The sequence below is a fragment of the Pseudoliparis swirei genome, chromosome 19 (genome assembly GCF_029220125.1).
Source record: "Pseudoliparis swirei isolate HS2019 ecotype Mariana Trench chromosome 19, NWPU_hadal_v1, whole genome shotgun sequence".
Taxonomy (NCBI): Eukaryota; Metazoa; Chordata; class Actinopteri; order Perciformes; family Liparidae; genus Pseudoliparis; species Pseudoliparis swirei.
Window position 1 is genome coordinate 26,827,079 of NC_079406.1, and position 17,290 is coordinate 26,844,368.

The following is a 17,290-nucleotide window of genomic DNA, read 5'->3' on the forward strand; positions in this document are numbered from 1 at the left end:
TAAAGTGGTTCCTGGGGGGGTAAAGGGTTCCTGGAGGGGTAAAGGGGTTCCTGGAGGGCTAAAGGGGTTCCTGGAGGGTAAAGGGTTCCTGGAGGGCTAAAGGGTTCCTGGAGGTAAAGTGGTTCCTGGAGGGGGTAAAGGGGTTCCTGGGGGGCTAAAGGGGTTCCTGGAGGGGTAAAGTGGTTCCTGGAGGGGCTAAAGGGGTTCCTGGGGGGTTAAAGTGGTTCCTGGAGGGGTAAAGTGGTTCCTGGAGGGGTAAAGGGGTTCCTTGAGGGGTAAAGGGGTTCCTGGAGGGGTAAAGTGGTTCCTGGAGGGGTAAAGGGGTTCCTGGGGCGTTAAAGTGGTTCCTGGAGGGGTAAAGGGGTTCCTTGAAGGTTAAAGGGGTTCCTGGGGGGTTAAAGTGGTTCCTGGTGGGTCAAAGTGGTTACTGGAGGGGTAAATGGGTTCCTGAGGGGTTAAAGTGGTTCCTGGAGGGGTGAATGGGTTCCTGGGGGGTTAAAGGGGTTCCTGGGGGGTTAAAGTGGTTTCTGGAGGGGTAAAGGGGTTCCTTGAAGGTTAAAGGGGTTCCTGGGGGGTTAAAGTGGTTCCTGGGGGGTTAAAGTGGTTCCTGGAGGGGTAAATGGGTTCCTGGGGGGTTAAAGTGGTTCCTGTGGGGTTAAAGTTGTTCCTGGGGGGTTAAAGTGGTTCCTGGTGGGGTGAATGGGTTCCTGGGGGGTTAAAGGGGTTCCTGGGGGGGTAAAGGGGTTTCTGGAGGGTAAAGGGTTCCTTGAAGGTTAAAGGGTTCCTGGGGTTAAAGGGTTCCTGGGGGTAAAGGGATCCTGGGGGGGTAAAGTGGTTCCTGGGGGGTTAAAGTGGTTCCTGGGGGGTTAAAGTGGTTCCTGGGGGGTTAAAGTGGTTCCTGGGGGTTAAAGGGGTTCCTGGGGGGGTAAAGGGGTTCCTGGGGGGGTAAAGGGGTTTCTGGAGGGGTAAAGGGGTTCCTTGAAGGTTAAAGGGGTTCCTGGGGGGTAAAGGGGTTCCTGGGGGGTTAAAGTGGTTCCTGGAGGGGTAAAGGGGTCGGCGGATGAGCTCTTCGAGGTGAGGGGGCGCCGACTCACGTGTCCTTTAAAAGACGGCCGCGACAATTCAAGGATTTCAAGCATCGTTGTGAAGGTTCCTAGAGACGGATCGCCCTCGTGCGTCCGTGAATGTGTCCCAGTTCCCCGTTGCAGTGGACGCCAATGACACCTACTGACAGGAAGTGGATACGGACCACTCGAGCTGTTGCCAAGCAACCCAATTCCCTCGAAACACTCTGTAGCCCCCCCCCCCCCCCCCGCTTGACTGTCACCACATGCAGAGCGCCGGACCCCTTCACCCGATCCCTTTGGTGAAATGTGCAGCACGAGGGGCGGGGGTGGGTAACACGATGACGCGGGAAGACCTTCAGGTTTCTTATCGGCACGGAGGGGGGGGGGGGAGCAATGGGGGGCAATTAAAACCCCAGAGGGCGTCCGATGTCAGGATGACTGGATGGATTCGGGGAATACCTTCTTCGTCTTCGTCTTCGTCTTCTTCTTCTTCGTCTACTTTTCTTTTCTTGCGGTTCGTCTCCGTCAGGAGGAGAAACTCTCGGCCCATCGATCGTCCGTATTGGTTTCCAGCTCCAGGCTCCATTACGGAGGCTAAATCCAGAGCGTCTCGAGAATAAATTATATATATATATATATATATGAATAAAAAGAGGATAGCGGTCAGCCGACGCCCGGTGGCTGCGTGTCTTCCGGTGCAGAACCTGGAGGCTCCGGTCTCCCAGTGAGAGTCTCAGAGTCCATTAGCCGGAGAGACGTCACCCGACATGGAGACGGATGCATTCCTCTCCGTTCTATTCTCTCCATCTCCACTTCACTCTCTCTTTGAACTTTCCGTCCGTGCTCTGTGTCTCTCTCTCTCTTTGTATCCTCCCTCTCTTTTACGTCCTTTCTTTACTGGATCTCCTCCGGACTTTAGCCTCTTCCTGACTTTATCTGACTCTCATCTTTTTATTGTTTTATCATTTCTCTCTCTTCATTTTCATTTCTAGTCTCCCTCCATCTCCTCACTTCCTCACTTCTTCACCTCCTCACTTTTACATTCTTTCTTTAGATAGATAGATAGATAGATATATACTTTATTAATCCCCAAGGGGAAATTTGTCGAGCCAGTAGCAGCAACACACAAGAATAAAAATAAAAATAAAAAACACAAATATAAGAAGGGTTAGGGTATATATATAATCTCCTCCAAACTTCAGTGTCTTTTTTCTCTTTCTTTTCTGTCTCTATCTGACTCATCTTTTTACCGTTTTATCATTTCACTCTCGCTTCATTTTCATTTCTAGTCTCCTTTCACCTCCTCACTTCCTCACTTCCTCCTTTCCTCACTCTTACATCCTTCCTTCACTGAATCTCCTCCTGACTTTAGCATCTTTTTTCTCTTCCTTCCTTGTCTCTATCCGACTCATCTTTTTACCGTTTTCAGAATTTCTCTCTCTCTTCATTTTCATTTCTAGTCTCCCCTCACCTCCTCGCCTCCTCACTTCCTCACTCTTACATCCTTTCTTTGCTGAATCTCCTCCTGACTTTAGCATCTTTTTTCTCTTCCTCTTCTGTCTCTCATCTTTTATCGTTTTCATAATTTCTCTCTCTTCCACTTTATTTCTGGTCTCCTTCACCGTTTCCCTCCTCACATCCTCACCTCCTCACCTCCTCACTGTCCTCTGCATCTCCGTGGAAACGTCTCACCTCTCTCCCCTCCCTCCGCCACCCACCTCTCCGGCGTGTTATATATATTTGTGCCGATACCTTATCGATCAGACTAATGCGGCGGCGCCGACGGCCTTTCAGCCGTAAACACACGGTAACGAATAGAGACGTGAAGCCTCTCTCTCTCTCTCTCGCCCGATACGCCTCTTATTTACGGCGCCGCGTCGGGAATCTAATCCCGAGTCGGTCGGGATTGATGGAAACGGGGAGTTCATTTCACCTCGGAGAGCGGAGAGAGGGAAATTGATTTGGTTCCGAATGTTGAATATTACTTTAATAACAATACGAGTGATGTAAGGCGTCGCCGCGGCTCAGAAAACATTATTACACCGTGTTCGTACGCTGTGTTCTCATTCCATCTGATGGTCCCGGCTTCAGACCTCGGTCTCACTCGCTGAGGAATCGACTCACGGTCCAGGAAATCTAAATAATATCTCTCTGATGTGATATAATAATAATAATAATAACAATAACAATAATAATAATAATTCAAACTAATATAGCGCTTTTCTAAACACACAAAGACGCTTAAATAATATAATATATATATAATATAATTATTATAATAATAATTCAAACTTATACAGGACTGTCTCAGAAAATTAGAATATTGTGATGAAGTTCTTTATTTTCTGTAATGCAATTAAAGAAGCAAAAAAATCATACATTCTGGTCATTCATCACAAATCAATAAAATATTGCAAAATAGCCTTTTCTCTTTTTTATTTGATTACTATTTTAGTTTGAAAACTCAAATATCCTATCTCTAAATATTAGAATATCATGAAAAGTATACTAGTAGGGTATTAAACAATCACTTGAATTGTTCAATTAACTCAAACACCAAAAGGGGTTTCCTTCTTCTTGACAAACACTCAGCTGTTATTTTTATTTTTTTTTTTTTCTGAGGAAACAAATATTAAAATTTATTTGATTTTCTTTAGAGTTTTTTTTTTGTTAAGTAACAAAAAATTAAAAAAAAATAAAAATTTGCATGATTCATTTGATATGTGTATTTTTGATTACCACAGAATTTTTTTTAAAAAATAAAGAACTTTATCACAATATTCTAATTTTCTGAGACAGTCCTGTATAGCAATTTTCTAAATACACAAAGATGCTTAAATAATATAATATATATAATAATAATATAATAATTCAAACTTATATAGCGCTTTTCTAAACACACAAAGACGCTTAAATAATATAATATATATATAATATAATTATTATTATAATAATTCAAACTTATATAGCAATTTTCTAAATACACAAACATGCTTAAATAATATAATATATATAATAATAATATTATAATTCAAACTTATTTAGTGCTTTTCTAAATACACAAAGACGCTTAAATAATATAATATATATAATAATAATAATATAATCAGGTGAGATCCATGAGTACCTTTAAAAGGTACACATATAAAGACACCTTTTATATTATATAGAACGATTTTAAATACGTAGAAAGATAGAATTAAATTACTTTAAAACCATTGAATCCAGTAGTTAGATTGAAAAAAAGATATATACAGGACTGTCTCAGAAAATTAGAATATTGTGATGAAGTTCTTTATTTTCTGTAATGCAATTAAAAAAACAAAAATGTCATGCATTCTGGATTCATTACAAATCAACTGAAATATTGCAAGCCTTTTATTCTTTTAATATTGCTGATTATGGCTTACAGCTTAAGAAAACTCTAAAATCCTATCTCATAAAATTTTAATATTTCCTCAGACCAAGTAAAAAAAAAGATTTATAACAGCTGAGTGTTTGTCAAGGCTCAGGAAACCCTTGCAGGTGTTTCGAGTTAATTAGACAATTCAAGTGATTTGTTTAATACCCTACTAGTATACTTTTTCATGATATTCTAATATTTAGAGATAGGATATTTGAGTTTTCTTAAGCTGTAAGCCATAATCAGCAATATTAAAGAATAAAAGGCTTGCAATATTTCAGTTGATTTGTAATGAATCCAGAATGCATGACATTTTTGTTTATTTAATTGCATTACAGAAAATAAAGAACTTCATCACAATATTCTAATTTTCTGAGACAGTCCTGTATATATATATATTTAAAGAAAACTATTATAATCAGGGAAAGTGTAATTTTGAATATTTCTATATAGAACGACTTTAAATACGTAGAAAGTTCGAATTAAATTATTTTAAAACCATTGAATCCAGTCGTTAGATTTTTAAAAATACATATATATTTAAATAAAACTATTATAATCATTGAAAGTGTAATTTTGAATATTTCTGTCGAGAGTTTCCGGAGAAGTCTCGACCTGCAGCAGCCGGCAGAGGAGCGAAAAAGAATTAAATAATAAATGGTCCGGCAGCCGGGAGATGGAGCCGGGCGATAAAAGAGAGAGAGAGACAGAGATGAATGTAGCTCGGCCTCGCTATCACCTCCCCACCAGACTCGCAGCAAGATGGTCGCTCCATCACCGCGTGGGGGCCGACGTTACATTTAAACAATATTCTCTGCCACGTTTATAAATCTTCGAATGAAAACTTTTTCACATTTGGAAACGGACGTTGTTTTTAATTTGTTATCCTTTCCGTCTGATGAGGTCAAAGGTCATCTTGACCGTGTTAGATAAAACAGAGGGGAGGGTGGACTTTAGACGGCAGCTGAGTGGAGGGGTCGAAGGAGGAAGATGGAGGAGGAAGAATACGTCCCAGCTGTGAATACTGTCCATAAATATATTTATTTTTTTATGACTCAAGTCCCAAAGACTCCAACATGGCGGCTGCTTCTTTCTGTGGGTTGCAGGGCGGGGTCCTCATAATGTTTAGGGAACTATGATTGTGCCTTTTTTAAAAAGACTTTATCCGTCGTAACTTGTTTGTGTCTGCCGTCCGAGACTCGTTTTGGCGGGAACTTTTTTTTATCGAATTACGACTGGCAGAAATGAATGTTTTCTAAAGTTACATAAATACACTCAACGGTCCACGAGAACAAATGCGAGAGAGGCGGGGCTTCTTGTGAGAGGAGTTAGACCAGAATGCAATGCAGCCACAGGTGTTCATGTATACTCAGGTATGTAACAGGTGAACGCTGCGTCCGTGAAGGTTGGTTGAATTCTGGGAAATGTAGGAATAGAGTCGTTCATTATCGTTGACTGTTGGTCCTCTGAACCCCAAGAAAAGAAAACAAATATTTTCTTTAAACAATCAAGAGTCATTAATGTCGGAATTCCTTTTTTCCGACGGTCCTCGAACACATCGTGTGTAACAAAAGCTTCCATAAAAAAAAGCAACCGAAAACAAGCTTAAAAATGTGACTTTCTATTATTTATTTATTCTTACATTTTATTCATTATATTACTTAATCAAATTCTCGGACTAAATGATCCGTTTACTTTAACCAAATTCTGTAAAAAACATAAAATTCTGAGCTCGTTAGCGAAACCGCTAATTCATGTCGGACTCGACTGAGACCGACAGTCACGTCACAACAATTAATACCTTTGAAGATGTTGTACGTGAGGATTCCATTGTTTGCTACTTTTTCGCAAAAGAAAAGATGGAAGGAGTTCATCGGCGTGTTCTCCTCTCTTCTTGGATTCGACCTCTGTGTTTCACCTTGTCGACAGATAGAAGAGGAGAACGCGGCGCTGCTCGCCGCGCTGACCGACAGCCTGGACGGCATGGTGGACGCCGAGGTGGGCGGGCTCTCCGTCTTCCCCGCCCTCGGCGAGGGGCCCGACGGCGAGGGCGACGACGAGGACGACGACCTGCCGCTCGACTTCAGCCAGTCCATGGGGGCGGAGACGGACGACCCCTCTCTGGTAAGAAGCCCCTCCCCCTCACCCCCCCCCTTTTTAAGAACTTCCTCTTCTCAAATGTACTCGCGTTTCTCCTCCATCGGCCGTCTTCGCATCACTAAGCTCCGCCTCCGAGGCCGCAAATGGAGCCTTTCAAACGCCGTCGGCTCCCCCCTCTCGACCCCCCGCCACGCCGCGCCCCTCCATTCCTGTGCTCTCTCTCTCTCTCTCTCTCTCTCTCTCTCTCCCTCCCTCTCTCTCTCTCTCTCGCCCCAGTGTCTTAATCTGCCTCGTGTCTCGTCACAGCTCGATGTTTCCCCCTCGTCGGGTCCGCGAGAGGTTCAAAGTCCTTCAGCTGCAGGAAAACAGGGGGAGGCACGCCGGTGACCTTTCATCCAGTCCTGTGTGTTTGTGTGTGTGTTCTTCTGAGAATAGAGGACAAAATCCTTCAGGAGCGAGGACGCGTTGCAGAAGAGTTCATATGTGGGACTTTATATGTTTGGTTGTGTGTGTGTGTGTGTGTGTGTGTGTGCTCCGGCTCGAGTGTGTTTGCTTGTTTTCATCCCCAGCCTCCCCCTCGCTCTCTTTTCACCCAGTGCTGCTGGATGCCTCTCTCTCTCTCTCTCTGGGCCCCAGGACTTCCAGGGAACCCCCCCCTCCCCGTCCCCCGTTGGGGTCCCCGTGCTGTCAGAAGAATGCAGCCGGGGCTCCGGAGCCTAATTGAAGCGGTGAGCCGTTTTCCCCGGCGATAAATGCCTCGCGATGCGTTCAGGTTTATTTATTTAGTTGCCGCCGCGCTCTGATTGGTCCACAGAGACGAAGCCGCACCGCCATCGAGTCGCACGAGATAACATGATCAAAACGGTCTTTGACTTGTGAGCCGGACGGGCAGCGTGGAGGACGCCCCACCCTCCGCTCCATGGACGCGTACATGTGGGATGAGACGTGTGGTTTGAGTGTCTCCGGTGGCCAAACGGGGAACTGCAAGGACCTCGGGGGAAAGGGACGGATCGGGTCGACACAGAATTTGGTTCAGATTCTCATTTTAAGATGAAGAAGAAGGGATGAAGAAAAAGAGATGAAGACGAGCAGAAGAAGAAGAGCAGGAGGCTCCTCTGTCCTCGTCCCCAGACGCTCCGTCAGACGCTTGTTGCTTCATTCCTTCTGACAGCTGGAGAGAGGGAGGGGGGGGGGGGCGAGGGGGAGAGAGAGACAAAGAGAACGAGAGACAGAGAGAGAGAGAGAGAGAGAAAGAGAAAGAGAGAGAGAGAGAGCTGCTCCAAATGTTTCCTCTCATGCTCACACAACCACACACTACTACTACTACTTCAATTCTACTACTACTACTACAACTACTACCATGGCTGTCAGGCTACACCTCTACTTGTATTCCTGTTGACGCTTCACCCTCTGAAATCGTTTAGATAGATGGACAGACAGACAGATAGACAGACAGACAGATAGATACATAGATAGAAAGATAGATAGATAGATAGATAGATAGATAGATAGGTGGGTAGGTAGTTAGTTAGTTGGTAGTAGCTAGTAGGTGATCGGTAGTTAGTAGGGCGGTAGGTTGTAGGGTTAGGGAGGTAGTAGGGAGGTAGTAGGGAGGTAGTAGGGAGGTAGTAGGGAGGTAGTAGGGAGGTAGTAGGGAGGTGGTAGGAGGTGGTAGGGTGGAGTAGTAGGGTGGGTGGTAGGAGGTGAGGTGGTGGGTGGTAGTAGGTGGGTGGTGAGGGTGAGATTGGGTGGTGGGTGGGTGGTAGGTGGGTGGTAGGGAGGTGGTGGGAGGTGGTAGGGTGGGTGGTAGGGAGGTGGTGGGTGGGTGGTAGGGTGGGTGGTAGGGAGGTGGTAGGGTGGGTGGTGGGTGGGTGGTGGTGGGTGGTAGGAGGTGGTGGGGTGGTAGGTAGGTAGTAGGGTAGGTAGTAGGGAGGTAGTAGGGTAGGTAGTAGGGAGGTAGTAGGGTAGGTAGTAGGGTAGGTAGTAGGGAGGTAGTAGGTGGTAGGGTGGTGGGTAGAGGTGTGGTAGGGGTGGGTAGGGAGGTAGTAGGGAGGGTGGGGGTGGGTGTGAGGTGGTGGTGGTAGGGTGGTGGGTGGTGGAGGTGGGTGGGTAGGAGGTGGTGGGTGATAGTGGGTGGTGGTAGTGGGTGGGTGGTGGGTGGGTAGGGTGGGTGGAGGGTGGGTGGTAGGGAGGTGGAGGGGTGGGTGGTGGTGGTGGGTGGTGGGGAGGTGGTAGGGTGGGTGGTGGGAGGTGGTGGGTGGGTGGTAGGGAGGTAGGGGTGGAGGTGGTAGGGGTAGGAGGTGGTAGGTGGGTAGGGAGGTAGGGAGGTAGTAGGGAGGTAGGGAGGTAGTAGGGAGGTAGTAGGGAGGTAGTAGGGAGGTAGTAGGGAGGTAGGGAGGTAGTATGGTAGGTAGTAGGGAGGTAGTATGGTAGGTAGTAGGGAGGTAGGGAGGTAGTATGGTAGGTAATAGGGAGGTGGGAGGGAGGTAGGAGGTGAGGGAGGTGGGAGGGAGGTGGTAGGGAGGTGGTAGGTGAGGTAGAGGTGGTGGTGGGTAGTAGGGTGGGAGGTAGTAGGGAGGTAGGGAGGTAGTATGGTGGGTAATAGGTGGAGTATAGTGGTGGAGTAGGGAGTGGGAGGTAGTAGGGAGGTAGGCAGGTAGTCGGGAGGTAGTAGGGAGGTAGTAGGGAGGTAGGGAGGTAGTATGGTAGGTAGTAGAAAGGTAGGGAGGTAGTATGGTAGGTAATAGGGAGGTACTAGGGTAGGTAATAGGGAGGTAGGTATCTAGGCTCCTCCATGACGCAGCGTTCTTTTCTTTTCCTGCCTGGTTGATTCCAGTTCACCAGTCCGGTGTCTCTCCCCCTCTCCTCCCCAGAGAACACCAACCTCTGAAGATCTTTTTATTCATGTGGTTCTTGGACCACCGACAGGAAGTAGAATGTTTCAGAGCTCCTCCGTTCACATCCACTCACACAGAGGGCCTTGTGTAATACCATTACGCTGTTTACACCACTGTGTGTGAGTGTGTGTGTGTGTGTGTGTGTGTGAGTGTCCTATTTCTATCAGTTGAGTGGTTTACTGTCACATGACTGCTGTCACTCATGCGCTCAGGCCTGAGTGTGTCGCTGCCCTCTACTGGTGATACAATATACTGCACGCTGTGTGTGTACGTGTGTGTGCGTGTGTGTGTGTGTGTGTTTGTGTGTTCATTTTCTGTGCACACCAAAGAAACACATTTTTTATAGTTTCTGTTTTTATATTTCTGATCAATACATGATTTCTAATTCTTAAAAATATATAATATATATAATTGATATATTTATTAAAACACTCATCTTAAAAAAAAGTTTTAAATCACATTTAGAAGCTCCATAAAACTTGGAATAACTTTATAATATTAATGTTCACGACGATGTTGCAGGTCAAAGGTCACCGTCAAGGTCCAGAAACACGTTGTTGGACATAAAACCCAAAGAATTCATGTGACAATATTCACACAACAGTTTAATGTGATACAGTGATGAAGGGAGAGACATAGAGAGAGAGAGAGAGAGAGAGAGAGAGAGAGAGAGAGAGAGAGAGAGAGAGAGAGAGAGAGAGACATAGAGAGAGAGAGAGAGAGAGAGAGAGAGACAGAGACCAGTAAACGTCACAGGGTCTGATTGACAGTCCATGTGCTCTTTATCTGGACTACACTCTCTGCAAATACACCTCCACTTCATCATTGTGTGTGTGTGTGTGTGTGTGTGTGTGTGTGTGTGTATCTGTTTGTGTGTGTGTGTATCTGTTTGTGTGTGTGTGTGTGTCCCACAGAAAACAAGGCCCGCATTGATTCTGCCATCGAGGCTCTGGAAGACGTCGAGAGTGTTAGAGGGGCCGGTGTGTGTGTGTGTGTGTGTGTGTGTGTGGGGTCTTTCAGTGTGTCACACAGACTCAAACCTTCGGCCTCCTCTTCACTCTCCTGAATGGCGCTCTCAGAGGAGCGTCATCGCGGCGCTGCGAGCCAAGTTGGCATCGCCCGCCGGCGCCGGTGACCCAGATAGTGCTCCGGCCCGTTTGGGGGTCCGACGCTCATTAACTACATTATATTTATATACAGTTATATAATATAGTGTCACTTATTAACTTTAATCCGCAATCTATCTTCCCCCCCCCCCCCCACACACCTCGATAGAGGCGAGTCAGCAGCTCACACACACACACACACACACAGTGTTTAAAGACGTCCTGGCTCCATCATTGAGTCATCACAGTCCTCATCACGTCTTTTCTAAAGTGCATTTAAAGTGAAATATAACGTTAAACACATTATTACATAACTTTAACAAATCTCCCGTCATCCGTCGATCAAACTTCGTTTCTTTCCCTCAAATGAAATAACGTTTCTTCTCTTCGTTCTTTTTTATTCGATCCCCCCCCAAAATGTGGGATTCACGGCGTGGAAATTTTCCGCCTTCGCATCCCATAGTTGTCTGATTTCCCAGCGGGCCTGAAGGCCACACCGACACGGGTCCAGAAGCCCCTGTGCCGCCGTACATCACCCAGGGAAACCCCGTTACGAGCGTGTTCGCATCACATCTGGAGTCATCTCGTCTTCTCGGAGCGACGGGGAGATGATCTCACGTGAGCCGGAAGAAAAAGGAGGGAATAGATGAAGGGAGACATTTCTTATCTTTTTTATTTTATTTAAAAGCAATAAAAAAAGAAAGGATGGCGGTCACGTTGATATGAAAAAGGTAAAAACCTCGGAGAAGGAATGGATGGAAGACGAGCATCGGGGGGAGGAGGGAGGGAGGAAGAGGAGAAGAAGATGGTTGTCAAATGTCAGAGAGGGGGAGAGAGAGGGAAGGAGGGAAGGAGGCAAACAAGGAAGCTATAATCAAAAAGGCGAGGATTTGGACAAGGATTCAAGGAGAGGAAGAGAGGGTGGAGATAAGAGGGGGAGGAAGGTGGGATGGATGGAAGGAAGGAGGGTGTCGGTAGAAAATGAGAAGGAAGAATAAGGAGGGATGAGATGAAGTGACCATAGGAGGGGAAGGAGAGAAGGAGGGATAAGAGGGATAGGAGGAGTCATGTTCTACGCTGTGTCTCTGTGATTAATGTACAGTATCATAACCTCGTGCCCTCCTCCCTCCATCCCCCCATCCCCTCCTCCTCCCCCATCCCCCCATCCTCTCCTCCCTCCATCCCCCCATCCCTCCATCCCCTCCTCCCTCCATCCCTCCTCCTCCCCCTCCTCCCCCCACCCCCTCCTCCCTCCTCCCCACCCCTCCTCCTCCCCATCCCTCCTCCTCCCCGATCCCTCCCCTCCATCCCTCCTCCCCCATCCCTCCTCCTCCCACACCCCTCCTCCCTCTATCCCCTTCTCCTCCCCATCCCCTCCTCCCTCCATCCCTCGTCCTCCCTCCATCCCTCCATCCCCTCCTCCTCCCTCCTCCTCCCTCCTCCTCCCTCATCCCTCCATCCCCTCCTCCTCCCTCATCCCTCCATCCCCTCCTCCCCCCCCCTCCCCCACTTCTCCTGTGCAAACATCCATCTGCAGAGTTAACAGCCGACGGAATATAGATTAGAAATTGAAATGTCTGTCTGTTGACCCCGATGTTTACGCCTGTGTTTTTTTAACAACAACAACAACAACAAAGTGCAGCCTGACCGTACCCCCTCCAGCTGAAGCAGCTCCTGCTGACTCCTCCCAACGTTCCCGCCGCCGCCACGACCACCGCCGCCGCCGCCGCACACAAACAACGAGCCCACGGCCATCGCTATAGCAACAGAAGCCTGCAGCTCCGGCCCACGAGGCCCCCGGTCAAGGTGAGGGCCCCGGACCCCCGCTGGGTCACAGGAAGCTGTGTCTTCACTGAGGAACAAGGGATACTCTCTCTCTCTCTCTTTCTCTGTGTGTGTGTGTGTGTGTGAGATAAGGGCACCGTCAGCATCCATCCAGCTGAAGCGGTGACATCACAGCTGCCTGGGGAGCCTCGTTGATTACAGGTTGAGTCACGAGGAGCCGGCGGCGCGGGAAAGATGGCCGACGGCGCCGGAGAGCCGACCGGCTCCCGGAACTCTGAGTGGTCTTTGATTACAGAAACACGTCGTTCATCTGTAACCTCCAAACCTGGCTGTGTGTGTGCGTGTGCGTGTGTCTGTGTGTGTGTTTGTGTGTGTGTCTCTGAGCTTTGGTTTTTTATGAGTAGTGTGGCTTTTCTGTGGCAGATGGTGGGAGAGCATTGACTGACAGGTCAAGGGGGCGCAGTGAATCATAGTCTCTCTCTCTCTCTCTCTCTCTCTCTCTCTCTCGTCCCTCGGTCCTCCGAGGTCCAGGGGGAGGAAATTGAAGAATTTCTTGTGTGATGACATATTTTTTCTTTTTTTTATATATATATATGTTATTTTTAAATATAAATATATATTATTATATATATTTTTTTCTTTCTTTTCTTTTTATATATATATAATATATCTATATATTTTTATATACGTTAAAAAATAACTCAAATATTTCAATCTGCCATTTTAAATATCACATTCATACAACCTTTTGATGACATAATCCAAATGGCCCAAAAAGTCATACCTAAAATAAATAAATTAAAAGTCATTTAGTGCTCATCGTATATAAAAATATGTTTTTACATATTTATGTAAAATATTAAAGTACGAGAAAAGAACCCCCCAACCCTCTGCTTCCCCTGCTCATGTTTCTGTGTCTCCGCCCCCTTTTCCCAGAGCGACCTCCGTCAGGACCGGAAGCCCCGGGCGGTGCGCCCGGCGGGCCGCCTGTGCACCGAGCTCCACCGCCACCTCACCACGGCGCCGGACACGGAGGAAGACGAGGAGGAAGAAGAAGAGGACGACGAGGACGACAGCGAATCGGAGGACGACGACGAGGAGGAGGAGGAGTCCTCCGGCGGCGAGGTGGAGTGCGCGGCGGCCGCGACGCCGACCCCGCCGCCGGCGTCGGCGCCGCCCGCCGAGCCGGCGCCGCCTCAGTTCGGCTCCGAGAAGGAGCTGCGCTCGGTGGTGGAGCTCATCACCTACATGCACACCTACTGCCTCCCCGCGCGCAAGCAGCAGGGCTGGGAGCGCAAGGAGCGCGACGCGCCGCGGCCCCGCGCCCGCGCCGAGGCGCCGCGCCCCGCCGCCGCCAGGGTCGTCCTGGTGGGCGGCGCCGCCCCCAGGAGGCTGCCCTTCGCCAGGAGGCGGGAGGCGAAGGCCGACTCCCTCCTCCGCGAGCTCCTGCAGCAGAGCGGCTGCTACGACGTGAGCCAGCCTTACAGACTGCACGGCCCCCCCTACGCCCACCCGCACGGCGCCGCGAGGCCCGCCCACGCCGGCGCGGCCAGATCCGCCGCCCCGAAGCCCTCGGCGTGGCGTAAAGACTCCTCGTCCCCCGAGAGGAGAAGCCGCTCCCACGAGGCACTCCGGAGCCACGAGGACGCGGAGGCGGCGGCGGAGGACGGCGGGTCCTTCTCCGTCCGGCGCTCGCGCCGCCTGGCGTCCTTCCCCAGCCGCTTCGCCGAGAGGCTGCGGCCCGGCCGGGCGAGGGACGGGGAGAGGAGGGAGGAGAGGGAGGCGAAACTCCTGCTGACGCACGCCGGAGGCCGGACCACGGCGACGGAGCGGCTGGCGGCGAGCAGCGAGCGGGACGAACCGTGCTGCCACCACGGTGAGACGGACACGATGGACGCCAGCTCTCGTCGTCACGGTAACGTCTCCCTCGTCAGAGGAGTAACGTTGTTCTGCTTCTCCTTCTGGTTGCAGAGAAGCGAGGCTGCCTCTGTCTGACCTTCGACCCCAAAACCACCGGGTGAGCTCCTCCTCCTCCCCCTCCTCCTCCTCCTCCTCGCCGTGCGTCGGCAAAACATTCTAATTTTTTTATTCATTTTTTTATTTTTATTCCGAACCACATCTTTAAAATTATTACAAGATTAACCAGAATTCAGCCACTTCATTCCAAAATCGCTCATGAATGGAAACCTCTGGTCAAATTACAGACACACACACACACACACACACACAGACACACACACAGACACACACACAGACACACACACACACACACACACAGACACACACAGACACACACCACACACACACAGCATCAAACCCTGTTCATCCTCTACAAACCAGACTGGCAGCCCTCCAAATCATATCCCCCCCCCCCCCCCCTCGCCGCCTGGAGCCAATCCACTTCTCTTTTTTTCCCTCCTTTTCATGGCAACCGGAGACAGAAACAGAAAAAAAGCGGAGGAAGAAGAATAGAGGAGAGGGAGAATAGAGGAGAGGGAGAATAGAAGAGGGGGAGAATAGAGGAGAGGGAGAATAGAAGAGAGGAGAATAGAGGAGAGGGAGAATAGAAGAGAGGGAGAATAGAGGAGAGGGAGAATAGAGGAGAGGGAGAATAGAAGAGAGGGAGAATAGAGGAGAGGGAGAATAGAAGAGAGGGAGAATAGAGGAGAGGGAGAATAGAAGAGAGGGAGAATAGAGGAGAGGGAGAATAGAAGAGGGGGAGGCGGCCGCGTGGTCGCCGCGATAAGAGAGGAAGGGTGCCGAGGAGCGTTCCCAGAGGGGCGTCGCTCACACGCTGCAGCGTGGGCTGGAAGGAGCTCTCACCGGGAGGCTGATGGGAATGTTGGGAATAACACATTCCACCATGACACGTCCCTCTAATGTCTCTCTGTCTCTCTCTCTCTCTCCCCCACCAGGGAGTCCCAGTACAGCACCAAGCCCTTCGAGCAGACGCTCGGCGTGGATCTGTGTGGAACGGCAGGTAAAAACATCCGTTTGTTTGTTTGGGTTCACGACGATGTCAACAGGTCACGGCTCTAAAAACGTCACGGTCGAAGTACATTTAGCCTACGGAGTTAGATTCTCTGGTATCCGTGCATTAGCGTAGCTTAGCATAAATCGTAGCTTAGCATAAAGCGTAGTTTAGCATGAAGCGTAGCTTAGCATAAATCGTAGTTTAGCATAAAGCGTAGCTTAGCATAAATCGTAGCTTAGGATAAAGCGTAGCTTAGCATAAAGCGTAGTTTAGCATAAAGCGTAGCCTAGCATAAAGCGTAGTTTAGGATGAAGCGTAGCTTAGCATGAAGCGTAGTTTAGCATAAAGCGTAGTTTAGCATAAATCGTAGCTTAGCATAAAGCGTAGCTTAGCATAAATCGTAGTTTAGCATAAAGCGTAGCTCAGCATAAAGTGTAGCTTAGCATAAATCATAGCTTAGCATAATCGTAGTTTAGCATAAAGCGTAGTTTAGCATAAAGACTGACAGGATGTGAGAGCCTGAAAACTAAAATGTCGACGTCTGTTCTTGTCTTGAAGGTCTGACTCCGCCCACCACCCCGCCCCACAAGCCGGTGGAGGACGAGCTCTTCAAACCGGCGGAGGGAGGAAAGGACGAAGGCGGCGGCGACCTCTCGGCCTCGAGCGCCGCCGCCTCGTCCCGGCCGAGCCGCGCGCCGCACCGCCAGCGGAAGCTTCCGCAGCAGACGGAGCTGTACGCCCAGCTGCGGCGCACGGGCCAGGCGGGCGACGACACGCACCGCGCCTTCGGCGACCACGACTACTGCGCGCTGAGCCTCGGCGAGAGCCGCGAGCGCAGCGCCGCCATGCTGGGCGCCATCCTGCAGGCGCAGGGCGGCGGCCGGCCGGCCCGAGACGCCGAGGACCGGGCGGCGGGCGGCGGACGGACGGCGGCGGCGAGAGGACGGCGGCGTCGGGGGGCGGCGGGCAGCCAGAGCGGCAGAGCGCCGCGCCGGCGGTATCGCCGTCGACGCCGTTGCCGATATCGACGGCGACGGCGTCTGCCGCCACGCCGCCGGTCTCGGAGGAAGAGGCGGAGCGCTCGTCCGCGTCCCGCTCGCCCTCGCCCATCCTCCACCTCCGCGCCGACTCCCCCGCCAGCAAGACGGACTCCAGGTGAGACGGACGGGCGATGAGGGCGGGACGAAGGAAAGAGGAGAGGTGGGAGGATGTGGGTCGAGGTGATTGACAGGGAAATGTAGAGGAAGGGCCGGAGGGAAGGAGACGAGGAGACGAGGAGACGAGGGATTGTGTCAGAGAGAGAGAGACGATAAAGAACGCCGCGCTGCAGGCGGCGGCCTTTTTACCGCAGGTCACCTCAAATCTGACATTTCAGTTTCACCTCGTGTCCATCACTACCTCACCATCCACTCTCTCTCTCTCTCTCTCTTTAGTGAGAACTCTGAGATCTGCCCCGACGACAAGCAGAGGAACAAAGCCAAGTCTGACGAGGTACAGAGAACATCGACAGCTCCTCAGACTTCTGCATTCATATATATATATATGTATATTTATTTATATATATATATAAATATATATATAAATATGTATATTTATTTATATATATATATATATGTATATTTATTTATTTATATTTATATATATAAATATATATATATATAAATAAATATATATATGTATATTTATTTATATATAAAGAAATATATTTATTTATATAAATAAATAAATATATATATATATATAATAAATAAATATACATATATATATATTAATCTGAACTATTAACCTCTGAAGGTCGAGTTGTTTTCAACCCAAATCCACGAGTTTGGACATTTAAAAACACACTGACGCCATAGAATAGATGTTCAGACCCAGAACCAGACCCAGAACTAGATCCACAACCAGACCCAGACCCTCTCCGCCCCACCCTCAGCGCTCCCCCGTCCGTCTGGGCGTCG

General features: G+C 49.1%; 1 protein-coding gene across 1 annotated transcript in view; it reads left to right on the forward strand.

Moving 5' to 3' along the window:
• Positions 1-17,290, forward strand: part of ppargc1b (peroxisome proliferator-activated receptor gamma, coactivator 1 beta) — an 82,375-nt gene that overhangs the window by 57,834 nt on the left and 7,251 nt on the right. Inside the window, 8 exon segments of the mRNA XM_056438722.1 lie at positions 6,400-6,594; positions 12,236-12,379; positions 13,295-14,234; positions 14,330-14,375; positions 15,274-15,338; positions 15,891-16,244; positions 16,247-16,487; positions 16,766-16,823. Of these exon segments, the coding sequence (XP_056294697.1) occupies positions 6,400-6,594; positions 12,236-12,379; positions 13,295-14,234; positions 14,330-14,375; positions 15,274-15,338; positions 15,891-16,244; positions 16,247-16,487; positions 16,766-16,823 (2,043 nt within the window).